The sequence below is a fragment of the Notechis scutatus genome, chromosome 3 (assembly GCF_049901735.1).
Source record: "Notechis scutatus isolate UNSWTSFEM ecotype Mainland chromosome 3, rNotScu1.2, whole genome shotgun sequence".
Classification (NCBI taxonomy): Eukaryota; Metazoa; Chordata; class Lepidosauria; order Squamata; family Elapidae; genus Notechis; species Notechis scutatus.
Genome location: NC_142011.1, coordinates 193,886,082 through 193,904,029, shown reverse-complemented (window position 1 = coordinate 193,904,029; position 17,948 = coordinate 193,886,082). Strand labels below are relative to the sequence as shown.

The following is a 17,948-nucleotide window of genomic DNA, read 5'->3' as shown; positions in this document are numbered from 1 at the left end:
CACGCACTGCCTTCTGGGTGCTGGCACATGAGTGCATGCAAACGAGCACACACGCAATTATCAGCACAGGAGCGGAAAAAGTTTAGCCACCACAGCCCTGGGTTATGTAAAACCTGTGAATGATTAAAGCAGCCGTGTCTTTCTCTAGACTTATGAAATGACTTTTAAAATGGTCCTTGACTATTCATTAAAGGTATTCATTAAAATACACACGTTTACAAAGGGCCTTCGTGTCGAAACTCCAGGATTGTCTTCAACTGGATTTGTCAATTCTGGACAGACCAAGTAGGAAGCTGCATATTGAACAGGATTTTTTTTTAACCTCATTTGGTGATATTTCCCCGCTCTTTGAGGGTAGTCTTAAATAATCTTATGCATTCTATTTAATAAGGTAGATATGATTAATATTGTACAGAAGCCTCTGAAGGTCACTTCAGAGCGTCTTCTGAACAGGCTGTGTGAACATTAAGGAGCCTTGTCCTTTGAAGAGACAATATAGCTGCTTTGAAGATTTCTACTTGTCAAAAGATGTGGGTGTGTGTCTGTATATTTATCCATAAAAGACATTTTTCCAGTGTATATGAACAGGTACACCTAGAGGAAAAGAGCTCACTTGGAAAGATCAACAAATTACTATCAACCAAAAGAATCCCTTCGGGTCATGACTGATATGCATCTCTACCAATATTGTTTACAGAGACATAATTATCCTATCCATAATTAGGGATAGCTGGTTTAGATAGCCTTGCTCAAGCTATTTCTAGAGCCATTGTTATTATTTTTCTATTCAATCCGGTCTTTTCAGTAAGGATCCTTACTTAGTACCTCTTACTAAGAGGATCTTCTGATCCTCTCAGATTGAAAATAACTTGAGACTGCTTGAGTTTCCCTTTATATATTTTGTGTAGCTTTATTCTTGGACTTTATGTTCTATTTCTTATCTGAACTACTTGTTCTAAACCCTTCTAGGAATTTGACCAGTGTTATATAATTCTCAGATCCAAATGCTTAAATTCTTAGGAGCGGTCCTAGAAACCAACATTTTAGTTGGTTTTTAAAAACCTTTTTACTGTAGGAAAGTTTGTCTTTATAACACAGACATTTTGAGCCATTGTAATCTGATTATATTTTCCTCCTTAGATATGGATTACTGCTGCTAAGCAAGGAGTGAAAGCTGGAACATTCTTTTGGTCAAAGTAAGTGTTGGTTTTTAGATAGTGAAAATTCATACATAAAAGAGTTTTAGTAACAAAGCTACAATCCTAAAGGCAGGGAAATGTTCTTACGTGAACAGGGCTTAATTCTCAAATGAAGTTGAAATGGATTTCCTTGGCCTACCTGTTAATGGCTTTTCCAGCACATTTTCTGCTCTTTTCTTGCTTCTTTATAAGAGATTAAATTATATTTAGAATGTGTTCCTTTTGTTACTTTTTAATACCTAGTTAGTTTCATAGTGTTTTTCTGCAATGCTTAATTGAACATTCTTTCAGGAATCAATTGACCGAGGAATGAGATATCAGTGGTCTACAGTGTTGGTTGGAGTGAGATAGCTTGTTTTTCTACAAGTTTGTAAAAGTGTAACTACAATCATGAAAATATTATGTGTGTCTTCCGGTTGTAAAGATATTATCCAGCCTTCACTTACAAGTACTTTGTCACAGTACCTAATCTACCTTACTCTGCTGTATCAACCAATATCATCTGGCATTACTGGTGCATGAATAAAAGGAAGACATGAATACAGTAGTCCCTGACTTATGACTTATATCCAGAATTATGTTTGTAAATCATGCCGGTCGTTAAATGGGACATCCCATGACTAACTCTATTTTACGATATTTTGCGGTGATCTTTAACCAAGTAACGATGATAGTTAACTCAGTGGTCTCCAACCTTAGCAACTTTAAGACTTGTGGACTTCAACTCCCAGAATTCCTCAGCCAGCAAAGCTGGCTGAGGGATTCTGGGAATTGAAGTCCACAAATCTTAAAGTTGCTAAGGTTGGAGACCCTGAGTTAACTGAATGCTGCGGTTGTTAAGCAAACCATTTTCTGCCATGAATGTTTTTTTGTCCAAAGCCGGAAATAAATGCCGGTTTTGAGAAAAATGATAAATGGTAGTCACATGACTGCAGAATGCTGCAAAGAGTCCTAAATGCAGGCTGTTTGCCAAGCATTCAAAATGTGATCATGTGACCTCCCACCAAGTGGAGAGGCCATTGGACTTCAAATCCAGATTGTAAGTATATTTTTTTGGGGGGGGAGTCTGTTATAATTTTGACTCCGGTCACAAGTCAAGGAGTATCTGTATGTAAAAACAGCATGCTCTTGTTGTGGCATGTTACTTAGCCACCGATATGTCATGCTGAAGGGAGTATCTAGCCACAATACCAAGTAGACATTGATAGTTTTATTCACTGTGAATGTGTGTTATTTCTCCTTTTAAATTAAAGCTATTATGCTGACAGCTGCTAAAACATCATAGCAAAGCGAAGTTCAGTTGTTGAGTTACATTTCATTTGTTGAACTACATGTTCTTAAGGAAATGCTTTCATGTATTTATCATGAATTTCCCACCACTTGGCTTGACACAGTTTTTGTTCTGACCAAGGCTTCCTGAGACAGTATCAATCACACGCTTAGTCCCCAAAACCCTCTTTTTATTTCAATGGCTGTGAATTATATGCATTCACAGCCCGTAATGAGTCCCAAATAGTTTGTGAATAGTCCCAACAGAAGTCTACCACAGTTTTTTTTTTAGATAAGGCTGATAAGCACCCATCTTTATCTCCCTTGAAATGTTGCCAATGACTAAATTGTCAATTAGCTGTACAAGGCCAAATGGAGCACAAAGTCAACGCTTCAGATTTTAAACCAACCAGAACAAACAAAGTTGCTTCCTGCAAAGACTCATGTCCCTTTGCTCTTCCTTTATGTCTTATGGGAGAGGCCAATCATCTCCAAGCCTTACTCCCAAGTTGCCCCTTTTGTCTTAACTGTTCTTGCCTTCTGGCAGCTCTGTGCACGCACGCACTGAGAACAGGCTCCCCCTGTTCCTCTGCCTCGCTGATGTCAGATTCTGGAGGCTCTGGAGTCAGCACATAACTCTCAGATGGCCCTGGCCCCATCTCTGTGTCAGGCGCAGATCCCTCGTCTGGGCCCTCCCCAGACTCCCGGACTGGCCCATGTTCCTCCCCACTGTCCGACTCTGCTGCCAGCTCCACAGACAGCCGGTGGACCACAACAGTTTTAATATTAATATAATATTTAATATAATATGGTCTCTCTTGATTAAAACAAAAATCCTATTCATTTTTCAACATGACACTTTAATAATCCCATCAAACTTCACACAGTAGAGAAGAAAGTTTGCCAACTAGCAGGGACTATGGTCATTCTTCCACATTTAATTTTCTGAAGAAAAGAAAGACGTATTTTTAAGCTGAGCATTTAGTAACCATGATTCCTGGGATTTGGTGTTGAGGAGGCAATTCAGCTAAGCTGATTTGTAATAGGCAGACATTTCTGAGGTAAATATGGCTTAAAGAAGAATCACCATGTGAAGTTCATCAATGGAACACCTGATCCTAATGACAAACTCTGTAAGACCCTAAGAAATTAATAATCTAGCTGAGGTTTCATTCTTTTTCTGTCTGTTTTGATTTAGCGTGATCCCTTATGAACGGAGAGTATTAACCATACTGCAGTGGCTAGCTATGGCAGACACTGAAAGGTTGGTCTTTTCTCTGGCTCCTCCCTTACTTTCATAGCAATGCAATGACTGTGTAATTGATACCTTTGGTAGAAATTGAATTTTGATGAGACATATATGTTTGCTTGATGAGCTAATGATGTATATGTTGTACTGGGGAAATTTAATTACATGGGTTGAAACTGTTGATATATTGGTTTTCCATTGTTCCTATTTAGAGTAATAATCTAAGAATTGGGCAGTTATCAAGATTTTTTTAATTGGGTAATTGAGAATACATGGCATCATATTTTGCTCTGAGGGAAGAGTCCAAGAAGGAACAATTATAGCCTTTTCCCATCTTTTAAAGATAATTATTAAATGTTTTCCCAAGAGCTTGTGCCTCTTTTGGCATACTTTCTAATGTTTTAATGAAGTTACAAAATAGAACACTAAATTGTTTCATCACTGGAAAATATATGAAGTGGCAACTTTTTGATTCTTTGTTTTTGTTTTTTCCATAAACAAGAGTGTATACAAGGTCAGAACCCTGCCTGAACTTGCTCCCATTCTGCCACGATAACCCAGCTTTGCCTCATCCCAGCAAAGTGAAAAGGAAAGGGAAAGTCCTGAATGCTCCTGGGGGTTGGGAAACTACCATCCAGGCAAGAAGGAGGGATCAAGTGGGGACATAGCCTAGAGTCATTGCTCAGCCGCAAGAGACCTAGTGCTAATTCCTATTAAATTCTATGGAACTTTATCTGTTTGTTCCCAGGGAAGGGCAGGGAATCTGGGGAGTTTCTTGTATTATATATACAATACAATAAAGTAGTCAACCTTCTATAGAAGACCTGTTATATTGTGTGGGTCAGAAGGAGGACTCTGTAGCCCCCTCACATTTTGGATATAAACAGTTTCAACTCCTTCCCTTGGGATGGCGCTATAGCAATAGCACTTAGACTTATATACCGCTTTGCAGTGCTTTACAGCCCTCTCTAAGCAGTTTACAGAGTCCGCGTATTGCCCCCAACAATCTGGGTCCTCATTTTACTCACCTCGGAAGGATGGAAGGCTGAGTCAACCTTGAGCCTGGTGAGTTTCGAACTGCCAAATTGCAGGCAGCTGGCTACAGCAGAAGTAGCTTGCAGTACTGCACTCTAACCACTGTGCCACCGTGGCTCTATAGGGCATTATATGCCACAACAACTAGACACAGGGACAGTTTTTTCCCTTATGCCATCACTCTGCTGAACTCCTAATTCTCACAGTGCTGACTAATGTCTATGGATACTTACCCATTTAGTGTGGCTGTAGTATTATTATTTATCCTACTTATTATCTTCTTTACTCCTCTCTTTTATTGGTATTATTATTCTGTTGCTTTGCATGTACACTGAGAGTTTCTGTACCAGAGAAACAAATTCCGTGTGTGTCTAATCACAATTGGCCAAATAAAGCATTCAACTCAATTTGAACTCATTACATGTGGATCTGGTTGCTTGCATCTTAACTCCTGAGGAGAGATTACTGTCAGAGGCATCTCTGGTTCTGTTTCAGCAAGTTGACAGGAGACTTCTGCAAGCAAAGCCTGGAGCAAGTATTTAGTGGGCTCTAGCTTTGCATGTACAAACCTCACAGTTTGTATCCTAAAAGTTCTTAGAATTCTGTCAGGGCAGACTGATAGTAGAGTCAGGATTTCCTAAAACTAATGCTGAATATTGATCCAGTAGAGCAGGGGTGTCAAACTCAGGGACCTAGAGCCAGATCCGGCCCACAGGGTGCTTAGATCTGGACCGTGGGGCTGCCCTGGAAACAGTGAAGGACCAACTAGCAGTGCCTCTGCCAGAGAAAACGGAGCTCAGGAGGGCTCCATTTTCGCTGGCAGAGGGTCGCAGGAGGCTGTCGCTGCCGAAAACGGAGCTCGGGAGCCCATTTTCACTGGCAGAGCATTCGGGCCACCACAGGCGCGCGACACGATTGACATTGAGCTGGGCTACGCCCACTCTGGCCATGCCCATCTTGGCCCCCTGTGTCAAACACAACCCTGATGCAGTTCTCAATGAAACCGAGTTTGACATCCCTGCAGTAGAGAGTGTCATAAAAACCCAGAGATCTCATAAACCCCAACCAGACACCCTCAGAGTCATGCAAAATCAAGCAAGCTTATCCTCGTGATTGGAACTGTTATTGTTAATTTCCAGCCAACAGGCTTCGTTTACCTTTGTTGCAAGTTTTCAGCAATATTTTACTGGATATATGGATTTTATTTTTTATTTCTTCACCATCTCTAAATACAATGAAACCATTCATTTTATTCAGAGGGACAGGGTGAATGAATTTATCACTTTAGGGGATCGCAGTATTGGAAAGTGAGAATTGCATGCTAAATAAAACTTGCTGATGTCTGCCTTTCTTTTCAGGCCTTACGCATATGCATTCTATTCTGACCAACCAGATATGGCTGGCCACCGATATGGTCCATTTAATTCTGAGGTTAGTACAGTTCATCTTTGCCCATAAGTGGAATGCAAATCTGATACCTGGTTTTGCCATATTCACATGAACCTGTATTGCTAGTCCTGAGTCAACTGGTTTAAAGCTAGTTAATTGTTCCCCTCCATAAGCCTCCAAAGGAAATAGGACCAGCTGAAAAATATAGACACTACATTTATAGAGAGTATTAAACTGTTAATAACATTATCCATCCGCTTAAAGTTTCAGGGACTGGCGATCTGTGTCTCTGTATGTGTGGCTGTGTATATGTATGTATTGACAGAGCTAGGATTTGCAGGTCTACTCTTAGATATAATCAAGGTTGACTAATTTTTTTTTAAAGCATTGTGGTGTGAAAGGAGCATTTTTTCCACGTTTTGTAACAATTCAGTAATTTCACACAAATTGTTTATGCCACATTTGCTTTCTGCATGATGTGCTCAGTCAAGAGGCTTATTTAACTTCAGCCTTTAGTCAATGATGTTGGCCACTAGGGTAGAAATAAGGATAATACAAAGCAGAGTTTCTCAACTTGAGCAACTTAAAAACAGGTGGACTTCAACTCCCAGAATTCTCCATGCTGACTGAAATCCGCCTATCTTAACATTGCTGAAATCGAGAAATGTTGCTTTAAAGCATAGAAGGAAGATTGCATGATCACTAAATGGGCTGTGTGGAATCTCCCTCCAGTTAAAATCCATAGATGTAATCAAACCACTTGAGTGACTGAGGCCCAATTATACATTATGTTGATCCTGTACTTTGGCCTTGAAATCTAGGGCAGAGACCTAATTCACGCTGAACTCTGGCACTGGCTTTGGGGCAAGGAATTCTCTGAAACCGTAATACTGTCTTCCTTTTCCTTCCCCGTGAATCCAGGGCCAATGTGAAGTTTGAGAAAAAAACTTTTCCAAGTTCCAAGCACAGAGGTTAATTATTCTGTTACCTCACGTCCTAATAAAGTGCTGTTCCACAGGGAAGATCTACACAGTTAACCTTTGATCATAGACTCTGAGGGAATATTCTCCCAGCCACATAAGAACTGCTTAAACAAACAGCTCCAACAGGGTTGGGAGAACGTGGAAAGAATAGATCAGTGTTGGGTTGTGGCTCCAGGCTGAGATTGCTAAACTGGTGGATCCCTGCCACCATTGAAAACAATTTTATGCCTCTGCTGATGGGCCTATTAAGGTTAATCAGAGTGTGGCAAGCGTTTTATCCACAGTTTCACTCTTGGATAAAGAAATGGCTTTTAAGAAGTCTATATCTGAAGACAAGGAGAGGATTGATTTCTTCAGCAACGCAATTCAAAAATCTTAATGTAATTATATTATTTAAATCCAAGTTTCCTGATTTTATTCCAAGACTGTAGAACATTTACGGCACAACACCCTTCTTCAGATCTGTACTCTGCAGATGTATTGGATGTCAGCTTCTGCTCTTTCCTGGCCACTACGGTTATTGATAGCCCTTGAGGGATCTATCTCTTATATCTTTGGCTCTTGGGAGTCCCCAGCTGGTTATTGCAACACTCGATTCTGCAGCTCTCAGTATATTTTGGGAGTCCAGAACCAAAATAATAGTGCTAAATTTAGAGCTGGAATTGGCTACAGGCCTCATTCTCAATGTTGTAGAAGAGTCATCTTGCTGTAGAGGTCATCTCCACCCTTTTTGAGCATCAGCCTTGGAGATGGGGACAGTAAATTCTCCTCCCAAGGTGCAGATTTGTGAAAACAAGTTTTGGCTTTTGCAACTTATTTTATTTGGCAGTGAAGTCCAGCTGCAGTCTATCAAGCCCTGCTTTGATTAGTCCCAAATTAGATTATTCCCTGCAATTGGTATCATAGTGACTGAAGGTCAGATAAGAATCAGAAGCAACATGGAACAGTTGCAATTATTTGTCTGGGGCAGAGATAAAGGTACATAATTCCCTTCTCCTCACTGAAGTGTTCAGCCCTCAACTCATAAAGCTGTTGTTTCCCTTGAGAGAAAATGGAGAAGAGACATATGTAGGGGGCGTGCATAAGCGCACCAATGTGCCTACCATCCCTGTCCTATTGTTTCTTTTATTTTTCTTATATGTATCCATTTCATGTTTCATAACTATGTTTATTCTTATACCTATTATCTTGTAAGTGATTGACAAATCAAATTAAATAAATATTCACCTCGTATATCACAATAGGTTTGGCTTCAAGTTTCTTTATGAACCTTTATAGAAATTAGCCTTTCTGTGGAAATTGCACAGATGTTCTGATTTACATCTGGACATGATTCTTTGAAAGAATATAAGGAACTGTAAATATATCAGGAAACTCTTAGCAGAAAGAGGGGAAAAAAACTCAGGTAGTCCGGGAACAAAACAATATCGCTAAATTTAGAGCTGGAATTGTCTATAGACCTCATCCTCGCTGTTGCGGAAGTGTCCTCCTACTGTGGAGATCATCTCGACCCTTTTCAAGCATCAATAATATTGTCATTTGACAATCAAAAGCAATTATTTCCTCTTTCCTAACCCTATTCCACCTATTTGTTTTGAGCTGGCAAAACGTTATTAGAAGTTAAGATGCTTAATCAATAGAACTGGGAAACAAATTTTAGAAGACTCCAACTCCCAATTCCTTAAATAATTATTTTTGTACCCAATTGAGGTCATATTAATTGATTATGACCCCTAAAATTTCTCCTGATGTGAAAAATCTCTTGTAATGTGAAAGCAAGCTAAAATAGCATCTATATTAGGTTAAAATGGTAATTATGAAATATTTTACAATTTTCAATGTGTTTTTATATTTTTATTAGTTTAGGAACTGTATAAATACTGTAACCATGTTGTGAACTCGAAGCGTAGTCATATCATAGTTAACATGAGTTTTTTTTACTGCATCACTATAGAAGTTCAGATTATTAGGGTATAAGTTATTAGGATTATTATTAATAGGCAGAGGAAAATATACACAAGGCTTTAAAAGTCCATTACAGGTTAAACTTTAGAGTGATTTGGGTGTTAAGATGAAGAAATGCCACCTATCCAGAATTGTAGGTGAAGAAGATCGCATGTAATTATTGCTAGGATGGTTACTACTGTGTGTGTATGTGCATTGTGGGTATAGTTTCAGGATATGGCTTGTAGCAATGTTTTGTTTGTATTTTGCTATCTATATGTTCTTAATGGTTACCTTTGATGGTGTTTGTAGCAGGAATCATAAACCATAAATTTCAAATGAAATAAATGTAATCTTCACTTGAAAAATTATCATCTGCAGAAGATTGTCATCTGCAGAATGCATTTACCCTCTAATCCTTTTTTTTTTTTAAAAATGCTGTAACAAGGGCAACCACAACAAAACAGTACCCCTCATCCCCCACGGAAAATTAGGCTGGTTAAAAGAGTTGTCCTCCACATATTGCCAGACAAGAAATGTTGCCAAGACAGTTGATGAGGTTTGGGGTTCAGTAATATATGGAGATCCACAGGTCCTCACTCTTGCTTCAGAAGATAATTTACAAAGTCATTCCAAGAGGACCAATAAAGGAGAATATTTGTAGCTCAGGGTTGAAACATGGGGTCCTTTGGTGTTCTCTGAGCTTGGTTGTTTCCTTACAGGTGTTTCACTACCCAAACCAGACTAGCACTGATGATGTTACTTGGTTTGGGTAATAAGACGTCTGGGGGAAAGCAACCAAGCTCAAGAGACCAAGAGGGACCCTCCATTCCAAGAGGAATGTAAAGTAGAATTAACACGGCTGCAAGATTAGCTTTGATTTTAATAGACAATGATACTGACTTCTCAACTTAGTCTTGGCCATGCTGATTGGAGTTAATGAAGTCCAGTGGCCTGGGCCAGGCTCCAGGTTGGCCAACTAAGTCAAAATATTGAATATGAGAGTTTCTTTTCCCTTCTGACCTCCTTAGTAATGAGTTGTGCCTCCCTACTGAGATCAAGATTTGAAGTTTGATCTCTTCTGTTTATATTTAGTATTCAGCTCACTGTACTGCACTGACTCACAAGGAGAGCACTTTCTACATGATAGGCTGACTTCCGTTGGTAAATTGATTTACTTGGGCAGCTTATCCCCCTGCCCCTTAATCCAGAGGTATTCTAGTCAGTTTCCCTAGAAATGCTTTGCTGCTAAATTCAAGGTGGAGGTTGATGATGCAAGGAACTTTTAGACCCATTTTTGATCTATCAGCTTGCAACTTCAACCAGTCAATTGATTAAGTAGGAATCTGTATGTGGGTAGTAAAGTCAAAGTAGGTTTTGTAGAGTCTGGATCCCAGTAATGACAGCTAATGCACAAAGATCTGGGATCGGTCTTCCTTTTTTTCTTCTTAATGTAAATCAACTAGTCATTGGATACGAGATGGGCATCATATAAATTTCATAATAAATAAATAAAACCAGAGCCACAGTGGGGCAAACAGTTTTAAAATATCCAGTCATGGTTCTCTGGCCTCATATCTACTTTTTGTTTTTGTGTTTTTAGCCCAGTCCCTTGGAAAATCCTCTGTCTGACAAACATTGCACATTCACCCATTATATCTTAGTGTATAATGTCCTATTTGGAGACATTTTGTTTCAAGTACAAGTATTTGGCTAGTTCTTTCAGTTCTAGGTGTGTCATCATCCTCAGCTTTTATTGATCTCATTCTTCCAACGTAAAGCTAAGACCTGGCTGATTAATACAGTTTTGGCTTTCTTCCTAGCTTTAATTTCTTAAGAAAGAGAAGCTATCCCTTTTGTGAATGTTTTGTACCAATGCTGTTTACCCATGATCAGTGACTTGGACTTAAGGACTGCTCTGCTGCTCTTCTAACATGCTGCCCTGGAATGGGGGTTCTTATTATTAGACCCACTTGATGGCATAAGTTAAAACTCTGGCTGCGCTTCTCTTGGAAAGAGTGAGTAAACTCTTGAGAATCCTTCCTCCAACTGCTGCTGCTTTCATCAAGGCTGCACGAAGCTTGAACTCTTTTCTTCTCTTCTTTTTCTTTTTTCTTCTCCTGTTCTGTTTTGTTTTTTTTAAAGAAAACTGAAGCTGCTTTCTGGAGAGAGAGAGAGAGAGAGAGAGACAAATGGAACTGGATTAGCATTTCCTTTCCAACTGTTTATCCAAGAGCAAAGAAACAGCATGGCAGATGGTAATACTGGTTTTTTTTTAAAAAAAATATTATTATCTTCCAAGAACATGGCTCTGCGATTGGAACAGCAAAGATGGAGAATGGCTATGCAGATAGGAGCAAACGGCCTTGTAAATCCTTGCCAATTTTCAACTTCCCTTTTCTTCGCTTCTTTTTTCTCCATTTTTTTTTTAAATAAACAAGCTGCATTATCTTTCTGTATGTGTTTGTTATCTTTCTCTGTTCGGAGAATCTGATCCTAAAAGTTGCCAAGAACTCTCATTGTAGCTGTCAATTGGAGTTGCATGCAAAGTCGCTTCTTTTTAAGATCAGTTTGAACAGCATCCAGCATCTCTGCACTGCTTGGGACTGCAGCTCTGTTGTTTTCAGACGATTTCTCCTCTTCTTAATACATGGTTCATTCATATCTTTCCCCCCCTTAGTTTTTTTAAAGCCTTTCCTCACATGTCACAGTACAATAATCGTGGAAAACATATAGCTAAATCTAAGGATATCCTATAATACAAGGGGCAAATGCAGAGTGTGTTTGCTCAGTGTTCCCTCTCCCCTCCCATGAAAGATCAAAATGAATGACAGGTCAATACTTATGCCTTCCGCATTATCCAGTTAATAATGCCATGCCTTCTTGGAGGTCTTTTAAAAACTGGGCATGCCTCCAGTTGCATGGAGTTGATAGTGACTGGGAATTCAACAATAGAAAAAATATTGTATGAACAATTTTAATTTATTCTCTCCAGCAAAAGAGAATTGGAATCTTACTGTTATTTAAATAGTGAAGCATTGATAAGTTAGTACAATTTAAAACATAAGTATGTTGGACGTCCAGTAATAGCAATAGCTACTACTGATGCTTTCTTTCTCTTGATAAACATGAAAAGAGTATTTCGCCCACCCAACAAACAAACAAACCAGACATCCTCTTCAGAGTGTTGTTTCCCACAGACCCCAGGACTATTAAATTCTAATTAAATTAAATTCTTCTTTTCAACCTTGACCTTGACTTGACCATAAACCCAGTATTAAATGGTTTGAACCAAGAATTTTGGTATACCGTGTCCTAGAGGCGGCTAGTTTTTAACAATCTGATGTTGAGATGAGCTTTTTCTGAGTCCAAGCATCTCTCTCCGTCAGTACAGGAGAGTAGTTTTGGGTCTCCTCTTACTCCATCTAAAAGACCTAAAAGAAAAATCAGTACTAAGAGGATTCAGAAAAGACGTATTGCTCCTTCCAAGAGAAGACGAAAAGTACCTAGAATGGAACACTTGTCTGCGGAATCCCGTCGGAACAAAGTAAGTTTTCAAACCTGGTACATATCAACTGCTGAGACTCTTAAACAACTTGATTATTTTTTGTCCTCCCAACTTTGGGATGAACTTCTTCCAAATCAAACTTTCAGTGCAGCCATCTTGAAAGGCAACAACCACAGATTGCCATCAAGAAGTTGGGTTCAATTGATGTTTACCTTTTCCTTCTTCCCACTCTTCTTTGGGCAGCATTCTCTGTCTCTTGGTGCAATCTTTAAATCCTTCTTAACTATTGTTTTTAAATAACACAGGATTCAGGTGCAAAAAATCCATTTAGACTGTTCCACCCACAGGTAGATAATATTGGATTGGCCTGTAGAATCATGCTTATTGTCACCCTCCTTACAGTTATTTTTTTTTTCCAGCCAAAATGAATTTCTTAGAACTGATTATTTGGCTCTCTAGAAAGTTCTATTTGTAAAATTTGCAATGGGTTGAAGAAATTTGTGAATGCTCCAACACTGGAAGTTTTAAAGAATAGATTGGACAACCATTTGTCTGAAATGATATAGGGTTTCTTGCCTGAGCAGGAGGTTGGACTAGAAGACCTTCAAAGTCCCCTCCAACTCTGTTGTTCTGTTAAATTTTGCCAGGTTACTCCTGTTCACAACATGACATGACATCATTGGTTTCCTTTAGCGGGAGACATCAAATAAAGCCTGGTTCATAAGAATTGGTCTGTGATCCTTTCTTATTTCTTGACCGATAACTGTATGGTATCAAATTTTTCCAATGCTGGAGGATGCTTGAAGCTTGATGAATATTTTGAAGCAATGAATATCAGTAAGTTCAAAGGAAATTTATTTGAGGCTGCTATCTATTTGGACACTCATACTCAGTGATCAAGTTGAATGAAAATATGATTGTAAGGAAGTCCTGTATCTATAAGGTGTCTTCATGCTGTATATAGAATCTGTATGGGACATGGATATGGCTTAAACATAGATTAAGAGCATGAAAGGTTGACCAAGTGAACCTATAGCAATGGATTCAAGTTGGTGTTTGAGTGTATGAAATGTCTCTTCAAACTTTCGTGATGAATTTGGACATAGGATGTAAATGGGATGTGCTATCCTTTTTATCTTGGGAATGCCATAATATCATCATCAAAGACAAATCTTCCCTTAAAATTAGCAAATGAGAGCTATCCAAAGCACTCAGTTGGGATTCAGGAATGTGCTCTGTAATGAATACTGGCGTTCTCACATTGAAAGGGAAGAGAGAATGGAAAGAAGCTTTTCCTGTGTCATGCTTTATATATAAATCATGTCCAGCTGCATTCATTCTTAAATAAAGGACTCCTCAACTTTGTTAAAAAAAAATCATTCACTGAGTGAGGTCCATAAAACCTGCAGGTTACATGGATTCCCATCTTCTAGCTTGTTAAAATAAATGTACTGTTAGAAATTAAGGTTGGAAAACTATTATCCAAGAACTTCATGAACTGAAGTGACCCATCTCTCTCTTTTAAAATTATCTTGGTTCTATGCTTGATTCTTTATTTTAGAACATGGCTTCTAGAGATGAGCTTATGCTCAAAATTGATACAGCATAAGTGTGATATTTTTTAACACCAGAAGACCCACGGGTGCACATTACAATATAACTAAGCTTGTTAGAATTTCTTCAAGTTTGCTTAACTCTTTAAGATGAATGATTTCTCATATTATGAGTTGGAGTCTACATTACAGGTTTTATGGAAAATCTTAATCTGTTCTTTATTTCTTTATTAGTACTGATCATGCTGTTTTGAATATAAGATACACCAAATATGTTAATATTCTCATAATTCTCATGATAATAATATAATGAAAGAGAATAAATACCTGAAAAATAGAAACTATAAATCATCTCCAAACTTCACTTACCCAGAGGGATGAGTCAGAATATCTCTGAAAACAGCTGCTAAGGAATAATGTGGATGAATTTATTGTTATCAAGTCTTCTTTTTCCCCAAAAAAACTTCTGGTTAGTCATTCGAGAACCATAATTCTGGACTATATTGGTATTTGATGCAAAGCAGTGCTTCAGAGAGATTAATAGAATAGAATACAGTATAATACAACTGATATAATTATAGCAGTTTATGTAAACATACCATCAAAGGAAAGGGCGGTCTGATAGTGTAAAACTTGTAATGATAGTTTTAAAAAGAAGGTTAATTCTCCCTCTTTGTGTAAATATGTGTGTATATATAGATGTTAGGTCCACTAAGAGATATTGACAAGATCCTTGGGCAACTAATGGATGGATTAAAGCAGCTGAACTTACACCGATGTGCCAACATTATCTTCGTGGGTGATCATGGTAATTAAAAAAGTTTCCCTTGGTTTTGATATAGAAAAGTCTTCATTTCTACTGGAAGGCACTTTATTAATCTGTTAAATTGAGCATCTGTGGAGATTCTCAGCCATCCAGGTCCTGGTTGTCCCAAAAGTGCTTTTTCAAGAGGCAACTGGAGTTTCTTTGTTTTTCCTTGAAGATGTTTCCTTGAAGACGGATGAGAACGAAACATCTTCGAGGCAAAACACAGAAAGTCCAGTTGCCTCTTGAAAAAGCACCTTTGAGGCTATTAAGCCGAACTGTATTTGAACTGAAATTGTATTTAGATGTAGAAATTATTATGTGCCAGCACATAGTATGTGATCAGCCTAAGATAAGGTACAAAGTTTTTAGAACAGATTGATTGTGAATGGATTTCTGAACAGCTAAATCATAATGCAGACTTTGGGTTTTTAAAAATTCAAAAATAGTTTTAGCTGATTATAAAGAGGCTTGATGATCTCTTATAATTTTATTCTCTAATTCACATTTTTGACTAGCACAACGGCTAACTTGGTAAGACTTCTTGGCTGCTGTTCAGAACTTCAGGGGTTAGAATCCTTTTCTTATTGCTACTTAGACTATACTTGTGGGAATACTTTAATCTTTAAAACTTAATCCAGTGCATTAATGTTTTTTAATTGCTGAAATGGCAGTCATCATCTTTTCAGCATCATTTAAATTTGTGGAAGTTATTTCTGGGTTAAACAACAAGCTTAGACTAATACATGCATAACCAGATTCCATTTTAAAGATTTTTTTCTCTGATTTCTCACCATTAAAAAAAATTGTTACTATAAATTTGTAAAATCTAAAGGATCACACTCTTCTAACATGAAAGGAAGTATCTTGGGAGAATCCACAAAATACTTTTGGTTAGGTTGTAGACCAAACACCATGAACAATATGTCTTTTAAAGCTGAAAGAGACTTAAATGTACCTCATTAATTAACATTTGAATAGCAAATGTCTATGCATACTTCTTTCAATAATGCAATGGTACTGCTTATTTGTAGGAATGGAAGATGTTACTTGTGAAAGAACTGAATATTTGAGCAACTATCTATCTAACGTGGATGACATAACTTTGATACCTGGAACTCTAGGGCGTATTCGTGCCAAAGCTAATAGTAATGTTAAATGTAAGTTTACCTTTCTGCATTCACCCTGTAGCTTGAAATGTGTCCATTTTCTTCTGTGCTGTCTCTGACTCTGTGTGTGGTGGCAAGGAACATATTTATAAAGGTGCATCCACCTTCAGAGAGACACAGCTACTGTTTAGAAAGACAATTGTTCTTTTACATGATTGATAAGTTGGGTAAATTTACCTAATTGATAAGACTGGTTGTTAAATAGAGCCAGATATTTGAAAATATCTGAGATCTAAAAAAATTTACTTCACAATAAATTAAATCCTGAGAGATATGAGCCGAGAGAAATTAGCTGGTGCATTTCTACAAATGTTTGCAAACAAAATTGTGTAGGTTCCACTGGGAGAAAAAAAAAATCAAAACTTGTAGTTTAGTTTAATGCAGCTAATTACCTATGAACATTCATGTGTTGAAAACTCAGCTATTGGCATATTTTTTACTTTTCTTTCTCTTTCTGTTTGAAATCTCCACATCCATGTAACAGTTGACCCCAAAGCCATTGTGGCCAATCTCACAGTAAGTATCTCCTAAGTACCCTTCTCCTTCCTAGAGCACAATTTTTAAACTGCTCTGAATAATTGGGTTTATTAATTAGGAGTGGTGGGTGGCCTAGAAGTGGAGCTCTTGCCTCACAATCCGGAGGCTGTGAGTTCAATCCTAGCTAGAGGCAGATATTTCTCTCTCTGGGCACAATGAGAATATTTCTGCTGAAGAAAACTCCACATTGGTGATAGGAAGGATATCCGGCCATTAAACACTCTGTTTGCTCCATTCAGTTGCCTATACTCCATCCTGCAAGGGATTATGAGGTTGTTGAAAGAAAGAAAGAAAGAAAGAAAGAAAGAAAGAAAGAAAGAAAGAAAAAGAAAAAAAGAAAAGAAAAGTTGGGTTTATTAATTTGGGTGTGGCTTTAAGTGAAGATTCAGAGTGTTCTCAGAGGAATTCTCATAAGCGTAGATTCCACGGAGAAAGTTGTATAATGGTTGTGGAGGTTCTAACCATGTTTTGCAGAACTGGGCTGTGGCACTGCAGAATATCCACAAATATTAACAGTTTTAATTCCCAACGTTTTCACTGGAGAGAGGGAAACTAAATTAAATGATGGATAAAAGCTAGTTTGGAGCTCCTGATGCTAGGATACAAGATAGATCAGGGCTGTCAAACTCAGTGCCTGTGGGCTGGATCCAGTCCACTGGGTGCTAAGGATTGGCCCGCGGAGGCCACTCTGGAAACAGCAAAGGACTGGCCCACAGTGCCTCTGCCAGTGAATACGGAGCTCGGAGAGGCTGTGCGTGGCCCACCCAGGCTCCGTGCTCCCTGTTCAGCCATGACAGACTCCTGCAGCCCTTTGCCAGCAAAAACAGAGCCCAGCAGACTGTGTGTGGCCTCCCTCAGCTCCGTTTTTGCTGGCAGAGGTCTACAGGTAGCCATTGCGGCCAAAAATGGAGCTTCAATGAGTGATTGAGCTGGCCACACCCATCCTCCCCACCCCCACCCCGGCCCCTGATGTGGCCCTCAATGAAATTGAGTTTGACATCCCTGAGATAGATCAATGAACCATTTGGTCTTGATCACATCTGGGCCAGTGGTGGGATTCAGCCAGTTCGCACCACTTCGGGAGAACCGGTTGTTAACTGGTTGTTGGAAGAAATCATTAGGGCAGACAACCGGTTGTTAAATTATTGGAATCCCACCACTGATCTGGGCTTTTTATGGCCTCCAGGCTACATCCAGTCCTTTGTACATCCCTGCCAAACCCACATAAGGTCAATTGGAAGTTTTAAATCAAATGCAAATAAGTGTACATAATGCATACAATAGAACTACATTGCTTTTAATTTTCTT

At 38.6% G+C, this 17,948-nt stretch overlaps 1 protein-coding gene and 1 long non-coding RNA gene across 13 annotated transcripts in view; both read left to right on the top strand.

Moving 5' to 3' along the window:
• The window catches only part of ENPP2 (ectonucleotide pyrophosphatase/phosphodiesterase 2), a 101,914-nt gene that overhangs the window by 61,870 nt on the left and 22,096 nt on the right, over positions 1-17,948 (top strand). For 7 of the 12 annotated variants that reach the window (XM_087962143.1, XM_087962142.1, XM_087962140.1 and 4 more), the window contains 6 exons: positions 1,141-1,196; positions 3,667-3,732; positions 6,111-6,183; positions 14,829-14,937; positions 15,969-16,094; positions 16,588-16,619. In XM_087962143.1, the coding sequence (XP_087818269.1) occupies positions 1,141-1,196; positions 3,667-3,732; positions 6,111-6,183; positions 14,829-14,937; positions 15,969-16,094; positions 16,588-16,619 (462 nt within the window). Of the gene's footprint in view, positions 1-1,140; positions 1,197-3,666; positions 3,733-6,110; positions 6,184-12,462; positions 12,616-14,828; positions 14,938-15,968; positions 16,095-16,587; positions 16,620-17,948 lie in introns of all 12 variants that reach the window. The other 5 variants (XM_087962136.1, XM_087962138.1, XM_087962135.1 and 2 more) reach the window with 1 other exon arrangement.
• LOC148131541 (uncharacterized) lies at positions 10,958-11,495 on the top strand. Its single transcript, XR_015749039.1, has 2 exons — positions 10,958-11,086; positions 11,214-11,495. It is a non-coding gene; the product is annotated as an uncharacterized LOC148131541 (long non-coding RNA).